The sequence below is a fragment of the Pollachius pollachius genome (genome assembly GCF_949987615.1).
Source record: "Pollachius pollachius genome assembly, chromosome: 1".
NCBI lineage: Eukaryota > Metazoa > Chordata > Actinopteri > Gadiformes > Gadidae > Pollachius > Pollachius pollachius.
The window spans coordinates 32,320,651-32,336,361 of record NC_136934.1 but is presented as its reverse complement, the minus strand read 5'-3'; the positions used below and the strand labels follow the sequence as shown (position 1 = coordinate 32,336,361).

At 45.6% G+C, this 15,711-nt stretch overlaps 3 protein-coding genes across 5 annotated transcripts in view; 2 read left to right on the top strand and 1 right to left on the bottom strand.

Annotated features, from left to right (window-relative positions):
* zbtb7b (zinc finger and BTB domain containing 7B) overlaps positions 1-3,432 on the top strand; it is a 17,991-nt gene extending 14,559 nt beyond the window's left edge. The window contains exon 4 of the mRNA XM_079737217.1: positions 417-3,432. Coding sequence (XP_079593343.1) covers positions 417-1,062 — 646 coding nt within the window. The 3' untranslated portion in view covers positions 1,063-3,432. The remainder of the gene's footprint in view (positions 1-416) is intronic.
* A 646-nt stretch (positions 3,433-4,078) lies between these two features.
* Positions 4,079-7,781, top strand: LOC307076301 (NADH dehydrogenase [ubiquinone] flavoprotein 1, mitochondrial-like; the record flags this gene model as incomplete). The annotated part of the gene is made up of 10 exons (XM_079737238.1): positions 4,079-4,174; positions 4,340-4,422; positions 4,745-4,915; positions 5,001-5,184; positions 5,596-5,785; positions 6,058-6,270; positions 6,349-6,515; positions 6,622-6,703; positions 7,095-7,240; positions 7,651-7,781. 10 exons carry the CDS (start codon positions 4,079-4,081, stop codon positions 7,744-7,746), a joined length of 1,428 nt encoding a protein of 475 aa, XP_079593364.1. The 3' UTR covers positions 7,747-7,781.
* A 254-nt stretch (positions 7,782-8,035) lies between these two features.
* Positions 8,036-15,304, bottom strand: khdc4 (KH domain containing 4, pre-mRNA splicing factor). 3 transcript variants are annotated; one of them, XM_079737194.1, is made up of 14 exons: positions 15,166-15,304; positions 14,524-14,707; positions 13,558-13,686; positions 13,381-13,460; positions 13,190-13,242; positions 12,912-13,096; positions 12,408-12,619; positions 12,237-12,297; positions 11,959-12,016; positions 11,592-11,818; positions 10,424-10,576; positions 10,004-10,113; positions 9,780-9,868; positions 8,036-8,803 (listed from the first exon to the last, which is right to left on the bottom strand). In XM_079737194.1, exons 1-14 carry the CDS (start codon positions 15,192-15,194, stop codon positions 8,565-8,567), a joined length of 1,809 nt encoding a protein of 602 aa, XP_079593320.1. In that variant the 5' UTR covers positions 15,195-15,304; the 3' UTR covers positions 8,036-8,564. The 3 variants fall into 3 exon arrangements, 2 of the variants coding, with proteins under 2 accessions (XP_079593320.1, XP_079593321.1); XR_013811892.1 differs by having other exon boundaries at positions 8,743-8,803; positions 10,004-10,085; XM_079737195.1 differs by lacking the exon at positions 8,036-8,803 and having other exon boundaries at positions 9,730-9,868; positions 10,004-10,085.
* Between the last annotated feature and the right edge of the window lie 407 nt (positions 15,305-15,711).

Genomic DNA, 15,711 nt, shown 5'->3' with positions numbered 1-15,711 from the left:
AAGGGTCTCACACAATACACCAGACACTGTACCGTAGAAGGGTCTCACACAATACACCAGACACTGTACCGTAGAAGGGTCTCACACAATACACCAGACACTGTACCGTAGAAGGGTCTCACACAATACACCAGACACTGTACCGTAGAAGGGTCTCACACAATACACCAGACACTGTACAGAAGAAGGGTTTAATCCCATTCATCCATTGAGAGAGTGCGCATGTAACTGAAGTCTAGAATAATCCTTGTAACAACGCTCTATTTAATCACATTGTCACTTAAAATCAACATTTAAAATCACGCGCATGATTGATTTGTTGAGTGTGCTCTCGTGTTGTCCACGCCGCACTTCTCATTGTTCTTTGTTCTTTCCTTTCTTCTCTCTCTCTCTCCGTCTGTCCTCCTCTCAACCAGGAATGATAAATTGAAGATCCACATGCGGAAGCACACAGGGGAGCGTCCATACCCCTGCACCCACTGCCCCGCCCGCTTCCTGCACTCCTACGACCTCAAGAACCACCTGTCCCTCCACAGCGGGGCCCGGCCCTTCGAGTGCCCGCTCTGCCACAAGGCCTTCGCCCGCGAGGACCACCTGCAGCGCCACCGCAAGGGCCACAGCTGTCTGGAGCAGCGGCCCCGCCGGCCCCGCCGCACGCCCGGACACGCGGACCACCACCGCCACAACGACGACAACGGCGACGTCGGCGGAGCGGAGGGAGGAGAGCGGGAACCGTCCAGCCCCCTGGAGCCCCCGTCCCTGCAGGGCCACTCTTCGGTCTTCTTCCCCCGCGGGCCGCTGGGTGGGGGCCTGCAGCTGCTCCCGGGCGGGGAGGCGGAGCAGGAAAGGTATCTGGCCCTCCATGCACTCGCCCAGGGGCCTCACCAGCTGCAGGGCTACCCGGAGGAGCTGCTCCTGCTGCGGGGCCAGGAGCTGAGGCGGGAGGCAGTGGGGGGCTACCCAAGAGGGGTCCACTCTCCTGCTGTTCAGCATGAGGGATGGGGGGATGAGGACGAGGATGAAGAGGAAATGGTGGAAGAGGATGAGGACGGAGAGGAATAGGGTGTTTGTCTGTGTAGGCAGGGGTTATCAACACAATCTCACTCAGGTGACTGGACCTGCCTGTTAGAGCGCTTATTTGGAAACAAACCCAGAGATGTTTAATGAAAAGAAATTGGAAAAAAAGTAAAACGGGTTTTCTGTGTTTTTTTTAATGTTTGCCTTCTGGCTCTTGGTATTTATGTTATTCTGTCTTTTCCAAAAAATATATATATAATTTCAGTTTGTCGTTTATCGTTACATTTTCTATACTATAGATTTGATTAGTTTATTTCTGAGTGTGTGGCTACCAAAGCAATTTTCACTATGCAAAATCAACAGCTATAATTGATTTGATATAAATTGTAATGTATTGGTTCAGGTGAAATTCCATCTGCGTTTTTGTCCCCACTGACCTCTCGGGGCTATGAATGGAAATGCGGTGAGTCTTGCTTGGTGCGTGATTAGCAATAATATTTTGTACGTTTCCATGTCGAATATTGGATTTTTCTTTCCTTTTTACCGGGTGCTGATACCAAAGATTTTTTGTTGGACTGGTTCCTAAATCTTAAGTTGACAAAAGAGAGAGACAGGGCGAGAGATGCGAGTAGTATAGCCAACGCAGAGTTCAAAAAACCTTCTGTTATTGTTCCGAACTCATATGAAAGCCATTAAGAAAGCTGTTATATAGATTTATTTCTATAGTTTCCTAAAGCTAATGCGTTATTTAGGGTGCCTGACCAAAAGAAAAAGACTGGTCTGTATCACTGAAAATTGAACGATTAGAAATACATGGCTTGTTCTTTCCATCAACTCTTGTATGTTGATAGCAATCCTTCCTGGATAAGAGGATGCGTGTCATCGAGTCTTCCAATGCACTCCACCATAAGTTTCCTAGTTTCAAAAAGAAAGAATTAGGCGGCTTACTCCTTTACTGTATTTATTTATTTATTTATATTTATTATGACTCTTTAAGATCAGCGGGAGGCCTGGTCGAGGGTTGTAGATGGTGTTCCTAGCTTCCACGCTCCGCCGTACCGTCTGATTCTAGTCTATTTAGTCTTACAACAAAAAATTTACTTTGTGCTTTTGGAAATTAGGTTTTTAAATTGTATTTTCATTTTTATTTTATTTTATTATTTGTCATCCTCCATATACCAAAATGTCCTTTTGGGGCTATGTGTCTTCTGCTGGCTATTCGTTCTCTCATGCATTTTGTTTGCACATTTAATCCCTGAAGCGATCCTGGAATGGAGCACATTCCATCTTCCTGGGGGATAGAGAAGGGACCTTAGGGCAAAGAGACAAGAGAAGTCCAGACAAAACGTATTCTTGTTGAGCTAGAGCACGTAGAGCAACCGTCACAACCTTGCTGTGTCCGACATGGTGAACTATACTTTGAATTCAACCGATGGAGGGAGACCATCGATTCTCGACCGTTGTCGTCGTTGAGGGCCACTGCCCAGCCTAATAAGCCAATAATGCTTATGTTTTCTTTTCGTTCCCCCCCCCCCCCCCCCCCCCCCCAAGATAACCAAGAGACCAGTGTCGATTCTATGATTTTGCATTATGATAATCATGTTTTTCTCATTTCTCCTTAGACCCATGTAGCCAAACTCTGCTGTAGCAGTAGCGCTGTCCAAGGGCTTGTGTGCACTGTCGCCTCCCCCCCCTCTGTAGACAAAGGCTACGTCCTGATTGATTTGCACTATGAGATTTGAGAAGCTTTTTGGGATATTCCATCATTTTCATTCCATTAAACACATGCACAAACGGTATGTTTTATATTATAAGAGACAAAGAAGATAAAATATCAATCCAGAAATTACTGAATATCAACAGCTTAGTGGTACAGAGCAATATTTAATATTGATTGTATATAGGGATGATGTTGCCTTGGATTTTGTTTGTGTTGTTACTATTCTCAGGTAATCTTGAGCACTGCACTAAGTGATCACACAGAATAAAATGGGAAGAAATTATATTTGCGCTCTATAACCTGCTTAAATAGGTAGGACCGATAGCCTCACACATTTTGTACGATGTAGCCTACCGTGGGTGGTTTAAAAAACGAATGATCTGAGGAAATTGTGATGGAGGGACGATCCTCCCGCCATACTACTTGTGATGGGGTCCTGTGGACGGAGACTGTCATACAAGCGTTGGAATCTGTGTGAATGAACGAGGGTTAACCAGAACCTCCAATGTGAAATGTGTTTTTCTATGTGAGCTATTTGTTTTCTTGGCTTCGGTGAAGGGAACGGGGTCTAGACTCCGCTATCAGGGATACTATTTTTTTTGTTTTTCAGTTTTAGTTTTGAGCTTTTCAGAGATGTTCATTTTCCATAATGTTTCCGATAGTGTAAAGAAACAAATAAACAAATCTATATCTTCCCCTGGTGTATGGTGTGTTTTTTGGTGTAGGCCTATCCTATAGCAAGCAGAAGCCTACCCTGGTCACGGCCTATTTTGCTTTAAACCATAATTTTACATAAAGTTTGCCAATAGTTCCAAAATAATAAACCAAGATTTACAGAGATGTACTCTGAGCCCCCCTCAGAGATAATTTAGGTTTGAAACCAATTAGAGGGTCATTTAACACCCTGCTCCACACGGCTCTCGTGCTGCATTTCACCTGAATCTGTCCGCGAGACTTCACCTGAAGCACGCGCAGCGGGCAGGACATTACGCACATAGTTAGCCTAATCCTATAAACCCAACTAAGCTTCAACTCCTCCTATGGACCTTGATCGTTTTAGTAATAGCGTATCATTTATATATGCTTCTAGGAAGTCTTTTTTGGAGAACACTTCCGTGGGCCTACTGTTTTTGTTACCTTGGAAACATCTCTAGAAAGGTAGGCTATGCTGTCGAGTTGACCTAGTGGTCAATCTGCTCCGTCGGAGCGGCTTCTGTTGCGCAGGCGCTTTAACGGTAGGCCTGCATGTTTTGCGTTAAGAGGGAATGGTCTAGTTGGTAGCATTTGTACAGTTAGTTTGTATCATTTGTACCATTGACAGGACCATAGTGACCTCTGAGGATGCTGCTCCGCCGGCTGCTCGTGAGGGCATGCTCGCGGTCAGTGGTGGCCGCGCCGCGTCTGTTGCAAGGCTACAGCACCGCGCCGCAGACACAGGTCGGTGGCTGCTGCCTGCTGCATAGTGGTGTTATACACTCTCTGTTAGCATGTTTATAAAGTCGTGTTTAAATGCCGTTACATTGACATTAAAATATATATATTCTGATAGGCCTAGTTTAAATGTCTTCTCTTTGGTACTTTGTTTTTGTACTTTTTAACCAGGTAAAGCCGCAAAAGACCACATTTGGTCCTTTGAGTGATCAAGACAGGATTTTCACCAATTTATTTGGTCGTCATGACTGGAGGTGAGAAACAACATCACTGATGGGTAGAGCACTTAACATCTATACTCAATTAAAAGCACAATTCATCACATAAATCAGAATACATGTCAACCAAATAAGGTTTGCATTTACAATTAATAAATGAACAATCTCTCTCTCCATCTTTCCTTACCCTTCTCTTTCTCCATTTCCCTATCGGTCTCAGAGGGGTCGAATTAAATAACCTCCCTTAAAAAAACGCATACATAAGCACAGATAAACAGTGGCAATGCAAAGTTAGCATTTCTTCCATCCTTACATGTTGGCATTATTAGTAGTGGATCACTCTCTCTCCTCTTGTCAGGCTGAAGGGAGCGCTCCAGCGAGGTGACTGGTACAAAACCAAGGAGATCCTGCTGAAGGGTTCGGACTGGATCCTGAAGGAGGTGAAGGTCTCTGGGCTGAGGGGTCGTGGGGGCGCTGGCTTCCCTACTGGGATGAAGTGGAGCTTCATGAACAAGCCCAGTGATGGCCGGTACGGAGGACCCACCACGCAGAACCTCTAGGCAGGGACATTGCATTGTGGTGAATGACAGGCCACGTGTTGTCTTCACTCCCAGGCCCAAGTACCTAGTGGTGAACGCCGACGAGGGCGAGCCGGGGACCTGTAAGGACCGGGAGATCCTGCGTCACGACCCCCACAAGCTGATCGAGGGCTGCCTGGTCGCAGGCAGGGCCATGGAGGCCCGGGCCGCGTACATCTACATCAGAGGAGAGTTTTACAATGAGGCCTCTAATCTACAGGTGGGAGGCCAACATGTGTTTATAAACCCAAGCAAAAGATTATCCACTTGATTTGTTGTGGGCATTCAATATGTAGGCCTACTATTGGAGTATCATTGGTGAAATACAACAGCCTTTAACGGTTTTTATTGGAAGTCTATGTGTGCGTATGGGGACCCTGATTCTTGCCTCAAAAGCAACCCTAATTTCACTGGATATTGTGCCTCCATGGTGAATATTCCTTAACAGATTGTTCATTCCGTCAAATAGAGGCCTTCAGGAGCCAACTTATTGAAATGTGGTACTAGTAGTAGTAGTAGTAGTAGTAATAGTGGAATATGTAGTAGTAGTATTATATTACATGCATCATTGATCTGAAGTCTGAAGATTGAGTCATTGCGTGTGTCTCATTGCCGATCTCGCTCTCTCCAGGTTGCCATCAGTGAGGCGTACCAGGCGGGCCTCTTAGGGAAGAACGCGTGTGCCTCTGGGTACGACTTTGATGTGTTTGTGATGCGGGGAGCAGGCGCCTACATCTGCGGGGAGGAGACCGCCCTGATAGAGTCCCTGGAAGGGAAGCAGGGGAAACCCCGCCTCAAACCTCCGTTCCCTGCGGACATAGGTGAGCTCCAGGTCAACCCTGGCGTTGGATAACACCTCAGTAATTGGTTTGGTTGTTATCTCTTCCTCCTGCAGATGCAGTCTGTGTCTTGCAGGAGTTATTTGATGAGGATTTTTTTAATGGTAAACAACACATTGATATTTATTATATATCGTACATTATAAATATTTTATGTTACAATCATTTCAATTGTGGTTATTAGGGTAAGGGTTAGGGTTATCTACGTGGTTAATTAATGTGTTAATCAACCACCACATCGCTGCTGCTTTTAGGGGTGTTTGGGTGCCCGACTACGGTTGCCAATGTGGAGACGGTTGCCGTGGCGCCGACTATCTGTCGTCGAGGTGGCGCTTGGTTCGCCACTTTCGGGAGAGAGAGGAACTCGGGAACAAAGCTATTCAACATCTCCGGTCACGTGAACACTCCGTGCACAGTGGAGGAGGAAATGTCTATTCCTCTGAGGGAGCTCATAGACAGACACGCAGGTGTGTGAGTGTGTGTCAGTGTGTGTGGGTGTGTGTGTGTGTGTGCTCTAACCCTCCTCCTTCCCTGTGATTGGGCAGGCGGAGTGAGGGGCGGCTGGGACAACCTGCTGGGTGTCATTCCGGGGGGCTCCTCCACTCCCATTATCCCTCGCCATGTGTGTGACGATGTGCTGATGGATTTTGATGACCTTGTTCGTGCAGAAACTGCCCTGGGCACAGCCGCCATCATCGTCATGGATAAATCTGTACAAACTAAATCCAAAACTTCTTCTCATTTATATCAAATTATTGCAATTTTATTGATTATATCCAACTGTCCAACAACATCAAATGTGTTTTCCGCCCCATCAGACTGATGTGATCAGGGCCATTGCTCGTTTGGTGGAGTTCTATAAGCATGAAAGCTGTGGCCAGTGCACCCCCTGTAGGGAGGGTAAGGAATTGCCATTCATAATGTAATTTTGTTTAACTTAACACTAAATCAGACCTTTGGGAGAACTTCACACACAGGTTATGCAATTTACGTTAACATATGGTTCAGATTAGTGCCAAACAATTTGTTGCCAATCAGAAATAGACATTACTTAATCTTGCACCAATTATATATAATACCGCCAATCATAAACGACAACATAATTGTTGCACTTGGCCATAATTCTGTTTTTATCCCTCAGGTTATTTTTAAACGTTGGTTACTCATTAATAATTAAACTATTAGTACTACTTAAAAGGGTAAGCCTATGCTGTTCACAATGCTTCGCCAGAGAAGCATTGACCCAACAAACCAAATGGTTCTCTTTGCCTCCCTTGTGCATGCCCTGAAGGAGTGGACTGGATGGACGGGATGATGTGGAGGTTTGTGCGCGGTGAGGCGGCTGTGTCAGAAATAGATATGATCTGGGAGCTGAGCAAGCAGATAGAGGGACATACCATCTGTGCCCTGGGTGATGGGGCTGCCTGGCCTGTACAGGTGAGTCCTCCCTGAAACCACAACCCATGGACAGGTCTTACTTGGTATAACCCAATACAATATGGAATGTTTTTTTTTATGGTTCATCTACTTCCTGTCACTCTCATGGACTCCAGCAGTGAATTGCCTCACTTTGGTTGAGCTCACAGGACTGAGTCATGCTATCTTTAGTAGGGATAGGGTTTACCACCCCATGGCACATCATGTGGGCAGCCTCTGCCATTATTGCTTCATTGATTAGATAGAAGGTAAGAAAAACATTTTCAATGTTATGTCAGCAGTCTTACTACACTAATCACTGCCCTAAACTGCTGCTGCAACGGACTCCTCACCTACAAAGTGAATGTCATGGTAGGAATCAAACATAGAAGCCACAATTATATTTAATGGTGAACTTGTTTCTTCCACAGGGGCTGATCCGCCATTTCCGCCCAGTGATGGAGAGCCGCATTGCAGAATACAACTCGACAAACACTCCTCGAGAGCCATCGATCGAGATGGTCTGAATCTCCAGTACATCACTATACCTTAAGGCTGTTAACGGACCTCAGCTATACTACGGGGAATAGTAGAATCGCTTTGATCCATTTGAAGTACTAGCTAAAAAATGTGATGCTTAGTGTGCCCTGTTGAACGCACACATATCTGAAAGCTGTTTAACTACAATGGCACCTTCTTTGTCATATTGGCAGTAAGTTAATCTATATAATAATATAGACTGTTGATGAGTATAGTACTGCATTATTAAGTATAGTCTGCGTTTTGTACCAAGGCAGGGATACACAACAAAAGATACACGGCAATAAATAACATTTATTTCACAAAATCATGAAATAAAGTTAATTGGTCTATGACATGAGGTTCAGTTTAGTTTGTACAAAAAAGCATAAAGGAATGGCAAACGGAACTTTTAACCCGGGAAACTTTTAACAAGGGGAAAGTAGAAAGGCGAATAGAAAGACGTAATTTGAGACATCATTACCTGTTAAAAAGACTATCTTCTTACTTCCGCAAGGGGATTAATCCAAAAGTTAAGGTGTAGTATTTGCTGATCTATCCATGGAGGAGCCAGCACAGTAGTTTAACAAAAATGTATTTAAAGATTTCAAATGTCTTTAACACATTGCATTTCCAACCTATAGTGGAGAACTAATTCAAAAAAACAAAAAACATCAGCAAGTCTTTTGGCCGACCAAAGTGCAGAACCCGTTTTCAATGTGGTCGTGAATACGTGTCAAAAGCCAACCACAAGGTGTTGGGTCGCCCTGGAAGGACAGGGCCATTCAAATTCACTTCAGGGGTTTGTGCTGGGCCTGGCTCTGCCTCAAGGGGCCATCCAGAAGGGCATGGGCGGCTGCTGCTGATGGTGTGTCTGAGCTTTGTCACGGGGTGCTGCAGGCGTGAGGCCGCGGTACCCCTGCGTCCAGCTTGGGGACGGAGGGGGAGCCAACCCGGGGTTACCTGTCCCCAGAGCCCGTGGGGCAGAGCGGTGCTCCTCCTCTTCGTCCGAGGAGTCCCCTGTGTACGCCACCAGGCCCGTCTTCACTCGCTTCACGGAAGGCTCTGAAATAGGAGAGGTTTGGTGGTGCATGGAGAAACAACACGTTGGGAGACAAAAGAGAAGGACATGGGGAGAAAAAAACAGCCATGGATAATAACATTTGTCACATAGAAGACAGGTGCAAAGTTAATGTATTAACAGTTTGGGGGAAGTAAAATGGTCATTAGAGTGGATTCATTGTTTAAGTCAGCAGAGGCGGGGCATTGGTCGAAAGCAGCCATTGGTTGGTGGGGAGCGACAGCCAATCAAATGGTCGGACAGCGTCACAGCAGAAGTCATGCCCCACCCCCAGCGGTACATGAAAGAGAAGAAAAACACAGAGGAAAAGAGAAAACACAAAAACAAAGAGACATTCTCGTTAGTGATGAGACCACAGGGACCGGACTCAAGACGAAACTCCAGACTGATGATGTCATCAGAAAGGGACTGAGGTGGATGGAATAGCTTGGTGATAGTAGGGGGGGATGTCCCTCCAATGCCTTCATTCCTGAGCCTAAAAGGGGTCAACTTATTAAATACCATTTCCAATGGCCGTGTTCACACTCCCACAGCCATTCAGGGCAAAGCGATGCCACCTTAAAGATGCACTCATCTTCCTTCCCATACATCCGAATAAACAACCAACCATTAAATGCTGACTATAGTCCCATTTGCTACGCAGCTCTTAAAAAGTTCAGAAAAATCAAGTCAACTCTGGGAGACACCTTTAAAAGGTGTATCTTTGGTGTTTTCTGCATCTTATGGTTTTAAAAAGTATTTTGTAAAGCTAACTAGGTAGCATGAAGAGCCATACATTTTCCGAAGCCTTTAATTAACTAAATCTAGACCTATGTCCACCTCAGGACAGGGTCGTTTTTAGCCTTTTCATTCAGGAACATACATGCTGAGGGGTTAAGATGGGGTATTTGAATAAGCCAAAAGTATAAGCTATGGATTTGTGACAGGGATTTGTCTGTCCATGGAGGGTAATGCCCTTACCCAGAGGGCCTTGCAGTGCCCTCATCTCCTCCATCTTGGGTCTCATACCTCCGTTCAAAGACATGGGCAGTGGGGTCATTAGCTGTCGACTGGAGAAAGATGGAGAGGGAGAGAAGGGTCAGCAGCGGCACATTTATTAGTCCATTTGCGATTCACATTTTGGTCCCAAAGGCCTCTGGAGTAACAGCTAGTTGCTTTAAAGTCTGGAAGAAGGTCACCAATACCTGTCCCTCTCATTTGGTGCACTGGAGGAACTCTGTGACAGGGGTCCTGAGGTCTCCGGGCTGCCCACTGGGAAGCCTGCACCTAAATTAGTCATATGAATGGGTCCATGCTATGAGCAGAAAGACACACAGGCACGATTAGCAGGTATCCTCTACCAGCCCCTATAATAATCATCTGCTCCCTATCCCAATATTTATTATTACATTACTTGTGTACTATGACAACAAAGAACATATACACAAAAACATATATATATATATATGTATATATATAATGATGCTACTAGAAAAAAGGTGGGGTGGATCTAACAGCAGTCAAAGTGGAGCGGTTCAGCTGTGGAGGAAAGCAGTGATGCTTAGCAGGGCAGAAAAGAAAGGCAGAATAAAGACAGGAGAGAAGGAGGGGGAGATGGGGATCACCTGGTAACCCAGGAGCCCGCTGTCCCTCTCGTCCGGCACCTCCTCTGTGAAGCGCCTCTTCTGCGGGGGATTGGCTGCCTGCACCGGGGGCGGGGCCTTGGGGAGAGCGGGCACAGCGGGAGAGAAGGAGGGAACGGGAGTGACGGTCTGCAGCTGAGGAGGAGCAGGAGACAGATGTCAGCACCATTCACCGTGGGAAAAATCCCTCCCATGAATCAACACATCTTAGCCAATCTCAATGTTTACAGTTTTTCTCAATGGCTTTGGCACAGATTTATTTTTATGCATTATATTTTTGTATGTTTTCGGTGAACACATACAAAAAAATGTGTAGGAAAGCTACTTAACGTAAAGAAAATACACTAAGAATTTTCATCAAAATAGGAGTTCAATGTGTTATGTTTAACCTTGACATCTGAAAAGTATTCAGTTTGATAAAAAATAGTGTAGCATTCGGTTAAATCTAGAGCAGTTACCATTCAGTGTCAATAAAAAAAAAATAGCTCAAAACTGAAAGGAGAATATATGAACATGTTCAGGGTCCACGGCCATAAACCTTAAAGGGGACATATCATACCACCAGGTGTGAGTGTGATTAGCCATTACAAGCAGGTTGGAAAATGTGCAGCATTGTGACATCACAGGTTGGCGTGTCCATCTATCCGTCACACATCTAGATGGATACGCCCACCTGTGATGTCACAATGCTGCACATTTTGAAAACGGCTTGTAATGGCTAATCACACTCACACCTGGTGGTATGATATGTCCCCTTTAACATTTTGACCACCAGGTTTGCACAATGTCAAAGAGACTTTCATTTTGAGGGCATTGACTTCTTCATGAGACAATAAGCATGAGTTAAATGTTTGATTTGATCTTTTGCAGGTGAGCTATTGTGTTGTGCTGTACCAATCTTTTAGACAAATGCACCTGGAGCTTTGAGAGTATGAACAAGGTTTCAAGTATAGAACCCAAGTCATTTAGAAGCTGTACACACGGGTCAAATTAATAAATTATAAAGACCATTACCTTCACTCTTCAGCAATCATAGTTTTGGTTCACTGGTATGCAATGTGAAGTCATGAATCCATTGCCTAGTTAAATGGTATTCATCTATGCTAATGTTTTTTATTCATTCATTCATTGACACCCACAACCGTCTTACCGGTGGCATCACGGCGGGAACAGGGGCGGGTAAACGGGCAGGGGGGAGGCTGTACGGGGGGGGCACCACCGAGGGGGCAGCTAGGGGGATGGGCGGGGGGACAGCGTACGGGGGGGGAACAGCCCGGGGAGGGGGGGCGGGCATGGGGTAGCTTGGCTGGTAGCCTGCAGGGGGGTAGTAGGCAGGCTGGGGGGGCAATCCGTTGACTGCTAATGGCGGCATGTAGCCTGGAGGAGGAAGAGAGAGGTGGTGTCAGGAGGTCCCGGTGGGCACTTAGAGCATGTGCACAAGCAGGTCTGGAGTCCTTATGGACTCATGTTCCAGTCAGGTACAAAGAGCCGAAGAGGAAGGCGCCGGAGCCCTTTACCTTGCGGGGGCATCATTGAACTCATTTGGTTCAGGAAGTTGGAATATTCAGCATGTACCTGGAGAGAGAAACATGTTTTAACACACTTAGTTAAATCTAGTATAGTGCATTAAGATACTCACACCGCTAAACCCATCATATATTGTTATGGCCTTTAACCTGATGGCATTATTGAATACAAGTGCAATAATATTTACTACTAAATTTTATATGCATTATGTTTAACTTTATAAATGTATACCCAACTATGACCAACTTCAATCTAATTGGTAACTTACGGTTTGGAGCAGGTTTTGACAGAGGGTTTTTGCGGCTGCCAGCCCCTCAGGCTTAGGATGACTGGGGAAGACAATGTTACATTGGTTCAATCCTCTCGTTAGGCAAAACCTTCACACTCAGAGCCTCTTATTTCTGTGAATCACCCGAATGATTCTCCTCTCGGGCCTCACCTGATGTAGATGTACATGGGCTCGAAGGCCTCGCGTCCAGAGGTGGGCTCCAGGCAGCCCGATCCCTTCCCCCGGAGGAAGACTTTGGCCCCCGTCTCGGCCTGGATGTGCTGCAGGTAGGAGCAGCCGGGGCCCTCCACCTTCTCCTTCACGGGGAAGCCCTGGATGGCGTGCTCCAGACCCACGAAGAGTTTGTCCTGCACATAGTGCATCTGAGAGGGAACACCAGTGATGAACATATGATGACACATGACACATATGATGACAAGGGCAGAGGCTGCTAGGAAATGTCCAGTACATTCTGCCCAATGAGACATGTTGTATTCAACTACTAAACAACCATTTGGATGTGATGTTCTGAAAATCGAGACAGACTGATCCCACCAATTATCTGGTGCTGATTCAAATTGAGAGAGACAATCCAATATATGTAGGAGAAACATAAATAAGAGGCATCATCACAGAAGCCAACCGTAGAATGAGGGGGGAAATTACATGCCATACCCCAGACTGATAGTGTGGTTTGTGGCCATGGCTCATGAGTGGCATCGAGACTGGAGGTGGTTTATGCGGTTGGTAAACTGGGGCTGGGACTGCAGGACTGTGACTGTATGATGAAGAGGATGTTGTTGCAGCCACAGCCTTCACCAGTCCGTTGGTGATGATCTCCTTGATTCTGTTGACAGCCCCTGGGGAGAAAGCAACACAATCTGTGTCAACTTGTGGCCCGTCATCGCTACTGTGGCGGATACTAAAGATACCTTTCCAGGAGAAGTACTCACTGTCCACCAGTTCCCTGGTCTGGCCTTGGACATGCAGGTAAAGGGGTCGCTCCCTGTGCAGAGCAAAAGACCAATGTTACTGTTGCAGTGCCTTAAGAGCACCATTAGTTGTGAAGATAGACTTATGAGAGTTGTGAAAAGAGACTCTGGAGAGAGCCTTTAGTAGTCTGTGTTCTGGAAACAGGACTGACCCCGACAGTGCTTTGCCCTTCTCGTCTGCTGCCATGTAGCGCCCTCTAGTGGACACCGCAGCGCCACTAATTTTACTGATCTGCAAGGAGACAGAGGGAGATCAATGTCAGATCGACTCCAAAGCCATTCAAAATTAAACAACATTTAAACCAAACCAGTGTCTTCTGGGCTCTGACCTCATCTTGGGTTTGCCCCCGGGTCAGTAGGTTACGGCAGGTGAGGGGCACGTCGTTAATCTCCACCTCGGCCACCACCAGATCATCCTTAGCTTTAGTCGGCATCGCAGGTTTGCAAACACCCACGACCTGGGATAGTTGAATGAATGAATGTTTTTAGCATTCTGTGTATAGTTAATGGTGAATGGTGTGTACAGTTAATTTGTAAGGCAGTCAAATATACCTTTATCGTAGTTCCTGACCTATGATGATGACTGTATCTCTACCGGTCTGATTTTATCTCTAACGGTCTGTTCTACCGTCTAGCTATAATTTGTGGAATCTGTGCGTTTGTGTTTGTGGGCTTCCCTAGAACCGTTCAGCTGATCTACTTTCCACTTGGCGTGTGTATCACTGTGGACCCAAGGAAGTGCAGTGTCAACTTATTTGCAAACACTTAAGGTTCAACATTAACCAAACAAAACAAACAACAGCACTTTGTGCACAAGTGGGGGTGCGGCTTCAGGGCTCTATCAACAGACTCAACCAGGTCTTCAACGGCAATGGGCCAACACAAGCCACGGTTCAATGTCTGCAATTCACTTGGCCACTGAACTTACTAACGTTAGATGAATCAAACTGTGTCCGAGGGGTCTCTGTATGTCTTTCAGTTTTCTCAGGAACCATTCATTCGATCAACTTCAGACTAAGCAGGTGTACTGCTGGGAACCCAAGGAAGTGCAGTCCTTGAGAAAGCTGCAAAAATCTGCCTGTTTTGGAGGATGGGTTGCTTAGGACAGAAGGAAGTGCACTGTGGAGCGTGAAGTTATTTGAATGAGCAGCTCTCAAGAAAACTGCATGCAGCCACACGGGAGGCAAAGCAATCACCCCGTCCTGAATAGGCACCTTTTGAACCAGCACTGCATTAGTGGCTCTAAAGATGATCAGAGCGAGTATGAGATACATGTAATGAGAATAGAGCATTGCCTTGTCGAGGGGTCCAGGGACACCTATTTGTGAGGGTCTCAGTTTTCCTTTGGCCACCAACATGGCATTGATCTTAGCAGCCACGGCTGCTGCTGCATCCAGGGCCCCAGTGGGTGCAGTCTCCACCTCACCCATCCCCCCAGAACCAGACCCGGGCCCCGGCTGGTCCCATTTGCTGCGGCGGCTTAAAAATTAAGAAAATAACATGGTATGAATAAATGATTTATGCATTGGTTTAATAAAGAAATAATTATACAAGATTAGTTTAATAAAGTTTCCTACTCCGAATTAGATTGGCCTTCAAAAACAAAACAAATAAAAACCAATGCTAATGGTAACCTAGTCTTGGAATGTTATTACCATGCCGGACAGGACTCCGAATGAATCCGTAAGTGACAAAATTAGTCTGAATCACATACACGCGGATTAGCTAGAACAACGAAAGTCGTAGCGATAGGGCAGATAGCGATAGAGCGCGATCCATGCAGGCTGCACCTTATATCAAATGGGAAGTAGACATGAGGTAGACATGAAGCAGACGGCTAACGCTGAGGTTAGATGGCTGACCAGACTGGGTAAACACAGCTAAAGCTAAAGCTAAAGCTACACCCAGCAGCAGGGGCCGTGCTGCGTGGCACTCACCCGCCGTTTTGAGTTCCACCAAATGACATCAATGTCCTTAATTACAGAGGGACCTATCAATACAATCAAGAATATTTTAACAACAAAATACACTTGGTTCCACTGCGCCACCAGATTGTTCTGTTGTCGAGGAGCAAGCCGGAAGTGGGCAGCTGTGTCCGCTTCCGGTATGTTATTAAATCGTTACATTGCCTCACTGTATGTCACAGAATTTATTTTAAAATCATGCTACTCACCTATCAGAATCAGAATCAGAATAACTTTTATTAAATCTTATTGTAAAAGTACACAAGAGAACAATTCTTAGGCTTCGTGCCTTTACAGTAATCAACAATACAAGACAAAGTAAATAAAGTAAGGGTTAGGGTTGAGTAAAAATGTAATTATTCAAAAATAAGTAGCAGCATAGATCACAATAATTAATGATAATAATAAATCTAGACCACTAAGATCTTCTGAGACCAATCTGTTAATTATCCCCAGAGTAAACACGAAACATGGGAAAGCAGGATTAAGTTACTATTCAACAAATAGCTGGAATAAACT